Source organism: Acomys russatus, chromosome 7 (assembly GCF_903995435.1).
Source record: "Acomys russatus chromosome 7, mAcoRus1.1, whole genome shotgun sequence".
NCBI lineage: Eukaryota > Metazoa > Chordata > Mammalia > Rodentia > Muridae > Acomys > Acomys russatus.
The window spans coordinates 44,348,505-44,362,971 of NC_067143.1; the positions used below are offsets into that span (position 1 = coordinate 44,348,505).

General features: G+C 38.7%; 1 protein-coding gene across 21 annotated transcripts in view; it reads left to right on the forward strand.

The window, feature by feature from the left end:
• Dlg2 (discs large MAGUK scaffold protein 2) overlaps window positions 1-14,467 on the forward strand; it is a 1,899,378-nt gene that overhangs the window by 1,485,615 nt on the left and 399,296 nt on the right. For 16 of the 21 annotated variants that reach the window (XM_051148943.1, XM_051148920.1, XM_051148918.1 and 13 more), the window contains one exon: window positions 7,332-7,487. The exons of the other annotated variants lie outside the window; for them this stretch is intronic. In XM_051148943.1, coding sequence (XP_051004900.1) covers window positions 7,332-7,487 — 156 coding nt within the window. The remainder of the gene's footprint in view (window positions 1-7,331; window positions 7,488-14,467) is intronic. 21 annotated transcript variants of the gene reach the window in all.

Below are 14,467 nucleotides of genomic sequence, written 5' to 3' on the forward strand. Positions count from 1 at the left end.
CTTGTAGAAAACATCTTGTTAAGGCAGCCAACTATACGTAGAATGTCTGAAACAAAACATAAGGTTATGGCTAAAGCTTCTAAAATCTACTGCCAAGTTGCTTTCTTGAAGAACTGTAAGAGGTTTCACACACCATAGCACCAGCATAAACACCAGTGAGTCTGTCTCCCATACCACAACTAAATGAGATCTGATAGCTCGGAGATTCTTTGTTACTTTAAGACGCAGAAAGAAGTACTCGGTTTAATATGCATTATCTTTATTCCCACTGGGGTCACGCATTTATATGTGATATCTATTTGCTATTTCTACCCCTTCTTTTGTCATTAGATGCTAGCGGCCGTTGTCCAGTGTTTATTGAGTGCTATTTTTCCCATCTAGTTGTAGGGATATCTTTAAAATACTGATGATTTTATTTGAGCAGATGTCTTTGCCAACATAGCGATTAATTATATGAGGTTTTTATCGTAACTCTGTGGGTTTATACTTCTATGTAGTTAAATATTTTATGTTTTATTGGACTTCTATTTACAAGGATGCTGAGTAATTATTAAATTATTATTTTGTAAGTTTATACCTTACCTTTAAAGTTTAATTAAAAGAGAAAAAGCAGAGAAAAATCTTTAAGAATGAATTTATAAAAGTAAGAGTTTAAGCACTAGAATAGGACATATTGACCTTCCCTCCACTAACACAAATCTGGGTCTCAGAGGCCTTGGTCTGGTTATAGTTCTATCACGCTGTCTCAGGTAATACTTACTTGAATATTTTTTCAAAACAACCCCAGATGTCTTCCTGTACCTCAGTGTTCTCATTTAGTATCACAATGACCCTCTCTCTTCCTTTCTCCATATCTTCAGTTAAACATGACCCATGTTGATCCCAACTGCCTTAAACAGCCCTGTTTTATTGAAACCTAAACACCCTTATTGAATAAACAAAACATATTAATAATTCAAAACTTTGAGGATGAGTTTTGAATGTTATGGTGCTAAATCTGCTCTTTCTCCCTTCAGTGAGTAAACATGTTAAAATATAACTGAGAGTGCTGTTGATACAGGAAAATGTTAAACCAATCCCATTTTGTATTTTAAAAAAATATTTGCAGATCTTGGTGCAAAGACTGTTATTAATAACAAATTAGTTATGGCCCAATACTTTGAAATGGCACCACAGCTGTGAACCCTACCAGAAAAAAAAAAACCAACATATTACAAAGATGTAGGCACACACAATGAAGTAGAGTTGGCTCTCATCTGTTGTCAGAGACAATAAAAACAACTGAGAAATTTAGAAAAAAAAGATCAACAGGCTCCAAGGCCTATGACAGACTGCCAGTTACTTTTTCAATGTCAGGAGTGAAAGGAGGTCTTCAGAGGCATCATCATCAAGATCCTCTTATAATAAAAGCCACCACGGTCACTGCTTGTTTCATCCCTATGTAGAGAATTCAAAGTACATAAAAGTGCTATTGTATAAAATGCCCAGTTTAGGGTTAAGTGTTTGAAGAGTTTGTTTCCTTGTATTCACATATAGGGAGCAATGTTCTGAAAAGCTATGCATTCCTGCAGGGGGCGGGTTAAAGTTTGGAAAAATAATCCAGATAATAATGATGCCAATTTGTAGATTGAACAGTAAGCACCCTGGGCTAAGCTAAGTATTTCATGGACATGTTCCCTGTCCTTCTCACTCACATTCTGCTCTTACGACTGGCCTGTTTTCTACATGAGAGTGCTGAGGCTCCAAGGAGGTCTCCGAGACCAACAAGATGGGATTTAAATGAACCAGAATCCTACAGAGCTCTTTCATTGTGTTCACCATTCTGCCACCTAACAATTTGGCCCCTGGGAATTTTAGTTTAGGTCCTCGCCAACTAGTCCCAACGTGGTTCTCTAAGTGAGGAGGTAATGTTTTCAGAAGAAAAAAATGATAGAAAGAGGCATCTACTCCAAAGGCCTTGGGAGGAGGTTTGGGACCTTAACTTAAGGTGTCTCAGATGGGTACTGAATCAGTTCTTCCATGTCATCTAGGCCGATCTCTACTATATCATGCCTCAAGAGCCATATAAAATCTTCCTCAAATGCCAAATGTTCAGTGTAAGATAAAGCACTCCCTTTATTTATCACAATAATTAAAAGGCCATTACATTTGTAGATGAACATATCTAGCACTCTCTTTACCCGCTAGCTACTTTCAGGGATTTCCAAAGCTCTGCCCTTAAGCTGTAGCAGCCTAGGCCTCTATACTTACCCTTATGAATACTTGACTACAAAACGGTACAGTATTTGTGAACAGGATTATGTGGCATCCTTTTGGGGGTTAAGAAACACATTCCTCACGTTGTGTCAGATGATGTGCCAGATGCTCAGTCACTGGAGCCCTTGGTGTCCCAGATGTCATCACTGATACAGTTTGTTTTTATATCATTTTAATACAGGCAATATGGTGGAAGTTCCATCTGGGCAGCCATAGATGGCAACTACAGGATGACAGCTGGGGAACATAATGCTTTGCCTCTTGAGCCATTTAAATATATTAAATACACACTGACAATGCTCCTAAAAAGGTATCCATGCTCAAAGGCCAAGTAACAGCACCCAAGTTAATCCTACTATACAACCATACTTCTTTTGTAGTTTAGGCTCAAGAAGAAAGCAGAGATCTCTGTCCTGTCATTTTTCTGTTAATATTGTCATCTTCATATATTAATACATGTAGAAAAACAAGGGGGATGTCAAAAGATAAATAAAATTTGACCCTCATCTTCTAGAGAAAGTAAGACTCATGTGAACTAAATATGACAGTAGAATTATGCAAAGCCTCCCTTCCCCAAACAGCATGAGGGTTTCGTAAGTCATTCTAATTGTTTAATTTTTTAATAAAAGATGATCTTTGATCTGGCCACCTCAAGTACTACATGCATCAAGAGCATTTACAACCCCACCATCCTTATCAGCATTTACTGTGAGCTGGGGGGGGGGCGGACTGGGGCTAGACACTAGATATTCACACACTTCAGGTACAAAATTGAAAGGGACACCAAGCAGACATAGCACTACTAACACTATTAATGTGTTATTATTTTTATTTTAAAATACTTAAAAATAAAAGTAATGCAAAAGAAAAAAAATCATGAACCAAATGTCAAAATTTGGAAGACAGGGTTGATTTGGTACTGGCCTTGAATTCTGTGAGATTTTCTGGAGTCTGGTTTTGGCAATTACCCTGAGCAGCATAAGCAAATGTCAGTGACTGAAAGTGTCTGTTTCTGTTTTGTTTTTCCCTTAATTGCAAGCAAGAGATCTGACCTAAGCTCTGTCAAGGGGATAAGGTGGGAGGTTTGTAGTTGATTTTCATTATACAATAAATATCACAAGGGAACCAGTAGGGGAGTTCAATAGCCTACATCTTCCTCCTACGGCCTTATGGGATGAACCTAGATAGTTATTCTAGAAAGAACAGACTGTGAACCTGCGGACATTCAGACAACAATGTTTAGCAGAGGTCCACTCTGGTTATCTATCGTTAGAAGACACCTCTTCAGTGACTATGTGTGCCTGCATCTTCTCCTTATACTGCCAGCTGATTTCTTTTTCTTTACTTTTATTCATAACTATCCAGTTCTCATGGAAGACTCCAATTAAATTATCCTGGTTTGGAATTTGATTTTTCTCTGTTTCTTTTGATCCCTATCACACATATCATGAACATATCAAGAAGGAGAGGCCCAGTTCCGGTCAAATGGTACAAGTCACACTGGCTCTGCAGGGGCTGAGTTGAGCACATGTCAAGTGGGGGAAAGGCTATTACCTACTGACAGGGTGGTTTTTCTAAATAGGGTATAGATGCAGCATTCCTCTCCACTGTGCCCTAATTGTGCATGCATTCGTGATTAAAAATGTGAGGAGACAAGAGCAAATAGCAAGTGCTAATGGAGTTCAGAGAAGACAAAGATCACCAAGGGCCAGGGTTGTGTTAATTATATGCTACAAGAGCCTGCAATTAAAAACCCATAGATGAGCAAATAAATGCTGATGGCTCAGCAGATGAGACCAAGAAGTCATTTTTCTATGGCCTTTGATAAGTGCATGGCAAGATAAATGATTTATTTATAAATTCACTTAGAGATTTCACTAATAATTTCAGCTATTCCTTCCACTAGTCCAGGGAATAACCAAGGAATAAAGAGAGCAAGTTGGTTGGCTATCCATATTCATTATTTTCAGACTCAGGGGGCTTATAACACGATAAACAGGACCTTCCATTGTGACTGGCTGACTCAGACTTCAGGATATAATATATCCACTGCATTTTGTTTGTTGTTTTGGGGAGTTGTTTGTTTGTTTGTTTTCTATTAATTTATTTATTAAATTACTTTACAGTCTGACCGAAGCCCCCTCCCTCCCCTCCTCCTTCCTCTCACCCTCATGTTCCCTTCCCCCCAATTGCTCTTCCCCTTCTCTTCAAAGAAGGGAAGGCCCCCGTGGGTACCAATGCACCTGACGGCATCAAGCACCTCAAATCACAACAGGAATAAGCACATCCTCTCCCACTGAGGCCAGACAATGCAGCCCAGTAAGGGGAAAGGAATCCAAAGGCAGGCAACAGAGTCAGAGACAGCACCCCAACCCCTGCTCCAATTTTTAGGGGACCCACATGATAACCAAGCTTCACATCTGCTACATATGCCTAGGGGACCTAGATTCAGCCCATACATGCTCTTTGGTTGTTGTTCAGTCTCTGTGAACCACCTTGGGCCCAGGTTAGTTTACTCTGTGGGTCTTCCTGTAGTGTCCTTGACCCCTTTGACCCTTCAATCCTTTCCCCCTACTCTTCCCCAAGACTCCAGGGCTCAGCCTACTGTTTGGCTTTGGGACTTTGTATCTGTTTTCATCGGCTGCTGAATGAAGCCTCTCAGAACACAGTTATGCTAGGCTCCTGTCTGCAATCATAACAGTATCATTAATAGCATCAGGGGTTGGCTCTCTCCTATGGAGTGAATCTCAAGTTGGGCCAGTCACTGGTTGGCCATTCCCTCAATCTCTGCTCCATCTTTATTGCTGCATGTCTTGTAGACTCTGAGGCATTTCTTCGGTGAAGTGATGGTGACATGTACCCCAGCCACTAGACCCCGGGAACAGTGTTTGGCATGTCTTGTCTGTCTGCAGAGATGTCACAGGGGACATACTACAAAGCACTAATATGCTGCCTGCTTGTGCTAGACCCTCTGGAGCTCAGGGCTAGGAAGTCTTCAAGGAACATTATATACATGGGAACAGACTCCCACAGAACTATGGTCAGGCACTGTGGCCAGAGACTAGTGCAAGGGCCTAATTCTTCAAAGGGTGCATGAACTCTGCATGCTGAGTACTTAATGCTTTTCTTTCATTTCTTCACTGACAGCACTGGGTTTTTATCCCTCTTTATAACCTAAGAATTAATGACGATATAAAAAGTTTTAGATCTAATGATGATCTAAAATTACCCAGAATATCTTAGGGCTTCTGTTAAAAAGCCAGGAAATTGCTTGTTCTCAGTAAAGAAGAATAAATATTGTGTGTTGATTCCGTGAACATTTACCCAGTTCTTAGCAGCAGCTTGTGTAGCACTTATTGTGAATTGTACTGATACCTATATTTTGCACAGTACATGGCAAAATTCTAGAATTATAATGAAGCTATTGGTTGAAAACCTTCACAGATGAACCCCCTTCTCACCATCATTTGGATTTGGCTGTTTGCTTGTAAGAGGACTTAGTCAAGTATGCTACGTGTTAGTCTTTGCTTCTTTGCACTGGCTCATGTCCAGAGGTGTCAAGTGTTCTTACCTAAGACGAACGTGAGTCAGAGATACCTAGTCTTTAGTACATGACAATATAAAAGCAGCACTTAAAAATAGAAGGAATGGCTGATTTAAGAGCAGAGTTAAATGAACCTACAGCACCAGTAACTTGTCTCTGAAGTCACAAGGCTTCAGGTGATAAACATTAAACATAGATGAGTAATCAATTCATAGTGAAAGAACATTAGGGTAACTGCAAGCAAGAAAAAAAGAAAGCCTCCTTCTAGAACCCAGTGCTCTCTCCAAGCATTGAATTATTTAATACTTAAACAATATAATATTATTATATAGATATAAAAATACAAGTGAAAGTTTAAAGAGTTCAGCTCCTGGCAAATTACAAGTTCAATTTTCATTCTTTTGAATGTATTATGGTATTTAAAAATAAAGCATTCATTTATCTTTAATTCAGCTGAATACAATATCATAAGATGTTTTTGAGGACACATATTAGTTATCTTTGGTTCTATGCTATAACTGGTTCTATGGTACAACTGCTAGAAAAAAAATGGCAACATCATTTTCTTTTTTTCTTTAACATCATTTTCTTGGTCTGTAGAGTCAACATCAGAATGAAAATTGAATCAGCTCTCCTGGGCAAGTAGGATATGGAGGTCACATCATCATGGAAATGCTTTATAGTCATTAACTTCTTTTTCCCATGATCCTGTGCTAGCAGTTTAGACCAGACTCCAGCAAAGATTTAACAGAGAGACTCCCCAGGTTCTCAGAACAGTTACAAACTCCAAATTATGTAGTAAGGAAACTGCATTCGTTATATCTTCCTGCATAGGTAGAGTGTCCAATGGATGGCAAATGTAACTAAATGTTTACTTCTTATGATAGATTTCTTTGTATAAAGCCATAGCCTTAAATTTTATAAAGGTACAACTTAATTTTATAGCCTGTTTATATAACAAGAGGTGACAGTACCTTAAACTAGGTAATGTGTTTTTTATCCCCCATGAAACAAAGCCAGAGGCACTGTAATGTCATCACTGTCACCAGCTCCACAGCCTTATCCATTATGCTCAACTGCCTGTATAATTTAACTCTATCCTCTAGGTCACTTCATGGACCAAGATAGCTATTGACGTACCAGTCATCATATTACTTCGAGTCTCAAGTTGGCAGAGGGAGGAATTCAGTAGGAGATAATTACAATGACCGTGGCTAAACTAAATTCCATATCAGCAGCTTGTCCAGAAACCCTCTGACCAGGTCACATTGGACTAAACACTTTCATAGTGCCCTATATACTCACAACTGAGGCTATGAATAAAGTCAGAGTACATATATAAATAAGTCTATCAATAACGTATGACGTGGTAAGTACAAGCAGTAAAAATAAAACTGGCCCGTGTGGGACATGATGAAGGCGTGTCATTAAGTTGGGTTTTTACTTGTAGATACAGTGAAAATGCTACTAGCTGCACGATTGGTCTTGGTTTGTGCTAACTGTGCATCTTTCCTCCCTCTTGTGTCACCAGGCCTCCGGAACCTGTTTACAGCACTGTGAACAAACTCTGTGATAAGCCTGCCTCTCCCAGGCACTATTCCCCAGTGGAGTGTGACAAAAGCTTCCTCCTCTCAGCTCCCTACCCCCACTACCACCTAGGCCTGCTCCCCGACTCTGACATGACCAGGTACTACTGCATGCGCTCCCTCACGTCATCTTCTCCAGTTGCATGTGCTTCCACAAGGATGGATGATGGGTGGAACTCATCTCTGCTCACGTTCCTTGCACTCAGTACCTTCCTTGTGGAGAGAGGTTCTGCTCCCATGGTACGATGGGAGAGATTAAGAACATTGCTTTGGTTTTTCTGCTGTTGCTCACCAAGCACTTTCAGACATGATCATGCAAAGTGTCACATGTTCAATAAGGAAATAATTACATTGTTCCAGCATCATTTCCTTCATTAGAGGGATGAAAGAGAACGTTTACTGGGTATTTTAAATAATGCTTAATAAATGTTCACTCTGCTTCAGATACAACAATCTAACTTTGTAAATACTAGTATTGTCACTTAACATGTTAATTAGAATATTAAAGTCACCACATAACTGGCTCCCTGAGGAATTAACCACTTTCCTAAGACTATAGAATTAATTGGTTCTATCTAATCACAGTAAACATAAACAATATTTTCACTTTGCTACTTCCTAGGTTTTTATATGTTATCTTATTTAATTCATCTCTATGTAGGTTAAGATACCAAAGTCAAGGAAGGTTAAAGGATTTCCCACAGTGTAATCTTGCCAATAAATAGTGCAGTTCAAATTTGACCTTAGAATGTTCTGAGTTTTCCCATAACAGCTTTATAAACAAACTCTTCTAAGTCTAAAGACTGAAGATAACGAAACATAAATATCTGATGACATGTGTGTGAGGACAAAAGCCTGTTGACACATTGTAGCCAGAATCACAGAGAAAATTGGAAGCATAAAATCTAGTATTCTGTGAGATGCTTGAAATTCAGTCTAGGTGGAGAGCCCAGTTGGAAAATTCCCATTCAGAGTAGCTGCTTATTTAATTATGTTTTGGGGCTCAATGTCTTTATAGTATTATTACAGCTGAGAATATACAGATTTTAGAGTGATTCAAAGTGGAAAATAAATATATTGAAAGGATCTGTGTTTTTACAAAATCTTTACTTTTTCGTGTTTTCAGGTACCCCACTTAAAATTCAATTACTGGTCTCTCTCAGAGAATTAAATAGCAAATCTTAAGTTCTAGCTTGTATTTGTAGAAATAAATCAGAAAAAAATTGACTGTGCCATCAGGTGGAGAAACTTCACATATTCGTAATCATTTAAGCTTACCAACACTTCATACTGATTTAAAAATATTAAACAAATCATACCTTTTTTAAACAATTCTAAAAAAACAAAACCAATTTATTGGTATAGTGACTTAGACAATATAAAAACAAAGAAAGGGCTGAGGTTTCATAGCCATGGGGAGAAAAGAAGATATTTACACTGCAACAATGATTTCCCTACAGTCCGCTACATGTGGGTAGCTCTGTACACTCCACTCTCCTTAAGCCATGCATTTTGCTGAAGTGCTTCTTTATTCCCTCCGATCCTGAATCGGGTTATGAAATAGACATGATCATCATTTTACCTTTCTAAATGAGGAAATAAAGTTACCTGTTTTTCCCCAGATTAGCCACTAAGTGACAGATCTGGGGTTCAAGCCCAAGGGACAGATGACCTGGCAGAACAGAAGCCCCAGAAGCGCAGCAGGCGTAATGTCAGAGATGTCTCGCTGGAACATCTCCCCACTGTTTATTTTTATTTTTTCTCTATCTTGTTCTCATCTCTATTTTTCTGGCTCATGGTCAGTGTAATTTTTTTTAATGGATGTTAATTTTACATTGATTTCTAATTACTCCACTAGGGGGTCTTGATCCATTCCTCTTTAAAAAAAAATGTACCAATAAAAATATGTCAGGGTCTACCTCTGGCATGAACCCATCAGATTTACTTCTCTTCTACCTACTTCCTATGATCACTATTATGAAAACAAGAAAATATTTCTTCATTTTACCGATCAAAGCATGGTGGTTTGCTCAGTATATTCTTTTCAAATCACTTACCCTAAACAAATTTGATATGTACCAGTCCCCAAATCATACACAGGACTTCAGGAAATCTGTTTTCTGTTCATTCTAATTCTGTCGAACCTTTCCCGCTTCTTTCATTTTTATTTTTCCTCTATCTTCTCTTTTATCTCTCTAAGAAAAAAATATACACATATGTCTATATGTATCCATTCTGGAGGCTTTTCAGCAACATTGAAACCTAAAGTCTTGATTTAAAGCCACTAGCTCCTTTCTCAACCTCCAATTCAATGAATGGCATCAACATTGGCCCTGTGCATGGATCACATCAAATACCTGAGGATGATGCTTAGCATATTAGTCTCCCTGCCTCCCTCCCTGTGCCCACCTTCAAGTCCTATTGATTACACAAGTCTACTCACTTCCCTCTACTTCTATTCCAACCACTTTGATCAAACCCCACCTTTTCCCTTCCTACAACTTCCTACCCATTCTCACCACATCCACTGTCTGCTGCCAACTTACTGTGAATGCAGTTAAAGCGATCTGTTACAGTAAAGTAGATCGAATCTCTCTCTCTCTCTCTCTCTCTCTCTCTCCTCTCTCCTCTCCCTCTTCTCGTCTCCTCGTCTGTGTGTGTGTGTGTGTTTTGTGTGGTCTGTCTCTCTGTCTCTCTCTCTCTCTCCTCCTCTCTGTCTTCTCTCTCTCTCTGTCTCTTCTCTCTCATCTCTCCTCTCTCTCTCTCTCTCTCTCTCTCTCCTCTCTCTCTCTCTCTCTCTCTCTCTCTCTCTCTCTCTCTCCTCTTGCATTAAGGATAAAATGCAAAGTCGGGCTCTGCATGATGTAGTACCTGCCTGCCTCTTGAGCATCTCATTTCACTCTTCTTTTTGCTGACCACATTATTCACACTGGCGTACATTTTATTCACAAACTGGTACATCTCCAGCTGTCTCAAGTGCTTCCCATATGCTTTTCACTTGGATTGAAAGGCTTTTCTACACTTCGCCTAATTAACTTCTGGTCATCTTAGAGCTTAAATTGCATTTGGTTAAAGAAGCTCTCTGAAAGAAAAATCAGGTCCCTTATTATAAGCCCCTCTCACACATGCATTCACAGGCACAGACATACACACCCAGACACACACACCGAGACACACACACACACATTTATATCTCTCCCAGAAATTTTAAGAATTGTACACTTTTATTGTATTAAATACTTAAGCATGGAACTATGATCTTCATACAATGGGAGTGATAACTTAGTTCTAGGCCAGGTTCCACTCAAGCTTGCTTTGCTCAATCCATAGAAAACGTATCACACTATCCCATGAATATTTGAACTTACATATGGGAACAAATCTCAGTGATGGAAACTCATCCTGCACACTTAGCATCTTCCTGACTAAATTACTTCAGTGCTCAATGTCCACGTTACAGATCTGTTAGGCAACTGTGGGCTCCTCATGGAGACAAAGTGACTTGTCTCACAGTTTAATTACTTCTCCACTGGGAGGTGGCCTCTCTAAGCTGATGTTTCTTGAAGTGTAGCTAGTAATCCATAAGGACACTTGAAAGACTCTTGCTCCATCTCTGTACTGTATCTTATTCCCCACTCTATCCTCAAGTAAGTCGTAGGCTTTTTTATCAAGAAGTCAGATCCGAAATCCCATCTCTAGGCTAGTTATGCTGAGGAGCCAAGTCTATTATCTTCCTTAGTCTCTGGTTTAATGTTACTCATAATAACACTAAAACATGTTGAAATCTTGTACCTGAAAAGAATACTTAAAGAATGTATCCATCTATTCTTCCAACCAAAATACTTAAATTTCCAGCCAGATGCAAAACACTATAGTATGGCATTGTTTTACCGAGGTACATGGTGAAAAGACCAACCAACATTGCTAGAGGGAAAAAAGTGTGACCTTTAAACTACAGTAAATGCTGGGATATATTTTTCAGGGCATTTGAGAATTCCCCAGCATCTGTTTGAGAAGTACACAAATATTGGTATAGCAGCCACTGCCTCCAACCTCAGATTAGTATTGAGTTAACTCAGGGAAACCCAGCCTATGACTATCCTTATGTTTTTATAACTAATCTCGTATTGAAATCCAGAAAGGCAGATGTAAATTGACAAAATAAAGAAGCGCCTGTCTTGCTATGTCACCTGAGATTGAATGGGAAAATCCACGTTCTCAGCTCTTTGAACTTATAGCAAATTCCCAGGGATAAATTGTATACATATCTTACTACTGAATGATTATCTATAACGATAAGTGTTGTGTTTTCCTGAGAAAGCCTTTTAAATTACTCAGCGCACTAGCTAAAGATGCAGATTATATCTAGTGTGACTTTTCATATGATGCACAAAAAAGAAATGAACAGAGCCTGGAGTTAAACTAAAATTTGAAGTTCCATTTTTTTTTAAAAATGACATTGCTATGAGACTTCTGCTTATCTAGTTCATCACTTTTTCTTTAAGGAAAAAAAAAAACAGGAGTTTTTGATGTTGTAATTGGTTTTTCTACTTTGAACAAATGAGCTATTCCTTTTGATATTCCTGAGGCAATGTGAATCTTATTCTTGGCTGTCTTTTCAACATCTATGTGATATTTTCATGTGTTCTTTTACAAAGATAGCCTTAGTTATTATTATTTTGCAGCTTTAAAGAGAGACTGAGGCAAGACAGTTGAAAGCCAATTAAAATGTAATGGCAGATTCTGTTTAAGAAACAAACTCAAAGCATATATGAATCTAAAATACTTTCAGTTATTAAAAAGAATATAATCGCAGGGTTATCACATGCCAGTCATATCCCACATGTTTGCATTCAAAAGTGGGTGAGACATATTCTTCTCTCTTAAATTCAGTGACATCCAAGTGATGAAGGAGTTACTGTGTAATATCTATCTGCTCACAGCCCTGTTCCTCTAATGAGCCTAATCTCTGTAGTAGATTGTGTTATGTTTTTAAGTTTGAAATTAATTAACTATAAAGGTTTATATGTGCAAATAGCAAATGAGAAGTCAGGCGGCACTCAAGTTCAGTTGGGTTTAGCACTGTGCCTAGCAGGTCAAGATTTAGAAGCCTTAACTACTAATAAATAAAAGTAAACTGACTGTGTTTCTGGTTTTCCTGAAATTATCAGAAAGATACTGAGTCTGCCATCATTGATATTAGAGAAGAAATGTGCCTGAAATAAAAGAAATAAGCCTGATGGTGTATAAAGGCAGAGTTACCAGGATCCCTGTGCTGCTTTGGTGGGGGGGGGGGGTGATAGCAGGCTACCAAGAAGAGACTTGATACCCTATGAGCATATACAGAGGGAGGAGGTACCCCTCAGTCACAGTCATAGGGGAGGGGAGTAAGGGGAAAATGAGAGGGAGGGAGGAATGGCAGGATACAAGGGATCTGATAATAATTGAGATGTAATATGAATAAATTAATAAAATATATTTTAAAAAATTAAAAGTGCTATATGAATTGTACATATAAAGACGTTTCTCATCTTCACTTGTAAAAAGCACTTGAAGGCAGGGAAACCAGCATGTACAATCCATAGCATACAGTACAGTTGACATCCTGATGATGTGAGCCGAGTTTGCAGAGGTAGACTAATATAGATTTGGACTCTTGTGTGTTAAATGCTACCTAGGGGTTGATGCACAGTAAGAATTTTCTGGCATGGCTGATCACTAGATGGTGACTACATTGTTTCTCAGAATGAACACTCTTCTTCATAATAAATACACTTAAATTTCCTTTAAAAACAACAAAATGTTATTTATATTCATACATGGGAATATCCTAATGAAACCCAGCATTTTCTACAATTAATGTACACTAATAAAAATGAGCTTTGAGGTGGCTTAAAGTGATGAAAGGGAAGAAAATACAAAGAACATTAGGACACTCATTTAGAGTGCACCACGTGATGTTATGGGGATGTCAACAAAGGTACCTAGCTGGGGTCAAGTCCTTTCCTTATCATATTAATTACACACAGATTTTGCTATTCCTATCTCTCTCTCTCTTTCCCTCTCTCTTCCTCTTCTTCAATTTGGTCATGAAGAAGTTTGGGAATTGTCGTACCTATGTTGTTCCACTTATAGGATGGCTGTGGAAAAATCAGCAAATGGAGTAAATAATTTTTCCACCCAAGCATCGACCTCATTAGACTGTATTTTTCTCTCTGATTGTTCACGTTTTAAAGCGCCGAACTCATACACATTCCTTTCTCTTATTATAACAAGCCATGTGGAAAGTGTTTATCCGTGTGGGCTCCAAAAGTAACAAGTGGAGGCAGCCAGGCACAGAGGCACAACAGTTGTCTAGCACTCAGGTAGGCAGAGGCAGGCAGGTCTCTGTGAGTTCAAGGCCATCCTGGTCTGCAAAGTGATTCCAGGACAGCCAAGGCTACACCGAGAAACCTTGTCTCAAAAATAAAAAAAACAAAAAAAACAAAAAAACAAACAAAATAAATAAATAAAGAAGAGGAGCCTCTGGATTCTCCTCAGAGCATGCTTAGTTATATACTCAGGCTCTCATGGAATTTTAACCTCATTATGCATGCCCAAGCTCCTCCTTCAATTCTCCACACGCTCCATCCTCTCTTGCTACCAATGTGTGGATCATGAAAGAAAATCTGAGCTTTACTCATAGCTACTTAATCTAAGACATAATACTAATAGAGAAGAAAGACAAACAAACCATTGACCTTCTTACCTACTTAAAACGTAGATAAAATATAAATAATTGCTCGTTTTGTTTTGGTTTGGTTTTTTATTAAAATGAGATAAGAAGGCTTTGGGTCATGGCTCCTGAGGCATAGCTCTTCCTAAGTCAGTTCAGCAGCTTTGGCATCCCCTACTGCTTGGGATGAGATGCTCCCTAAACCCAGCCTGAGCTAAGGAAAGCCAGGAATGATCCATTAGCTCCTGACACATAACCCAGGCTGTTCTTGCCAGATTTAATTCCAAGCCTCTTCCCTCCATGGTGTGATAGGTACAAAGGTTCCAAATAAATCATGTTTTGCTTTTTAATTGATGAGTTTTCTAA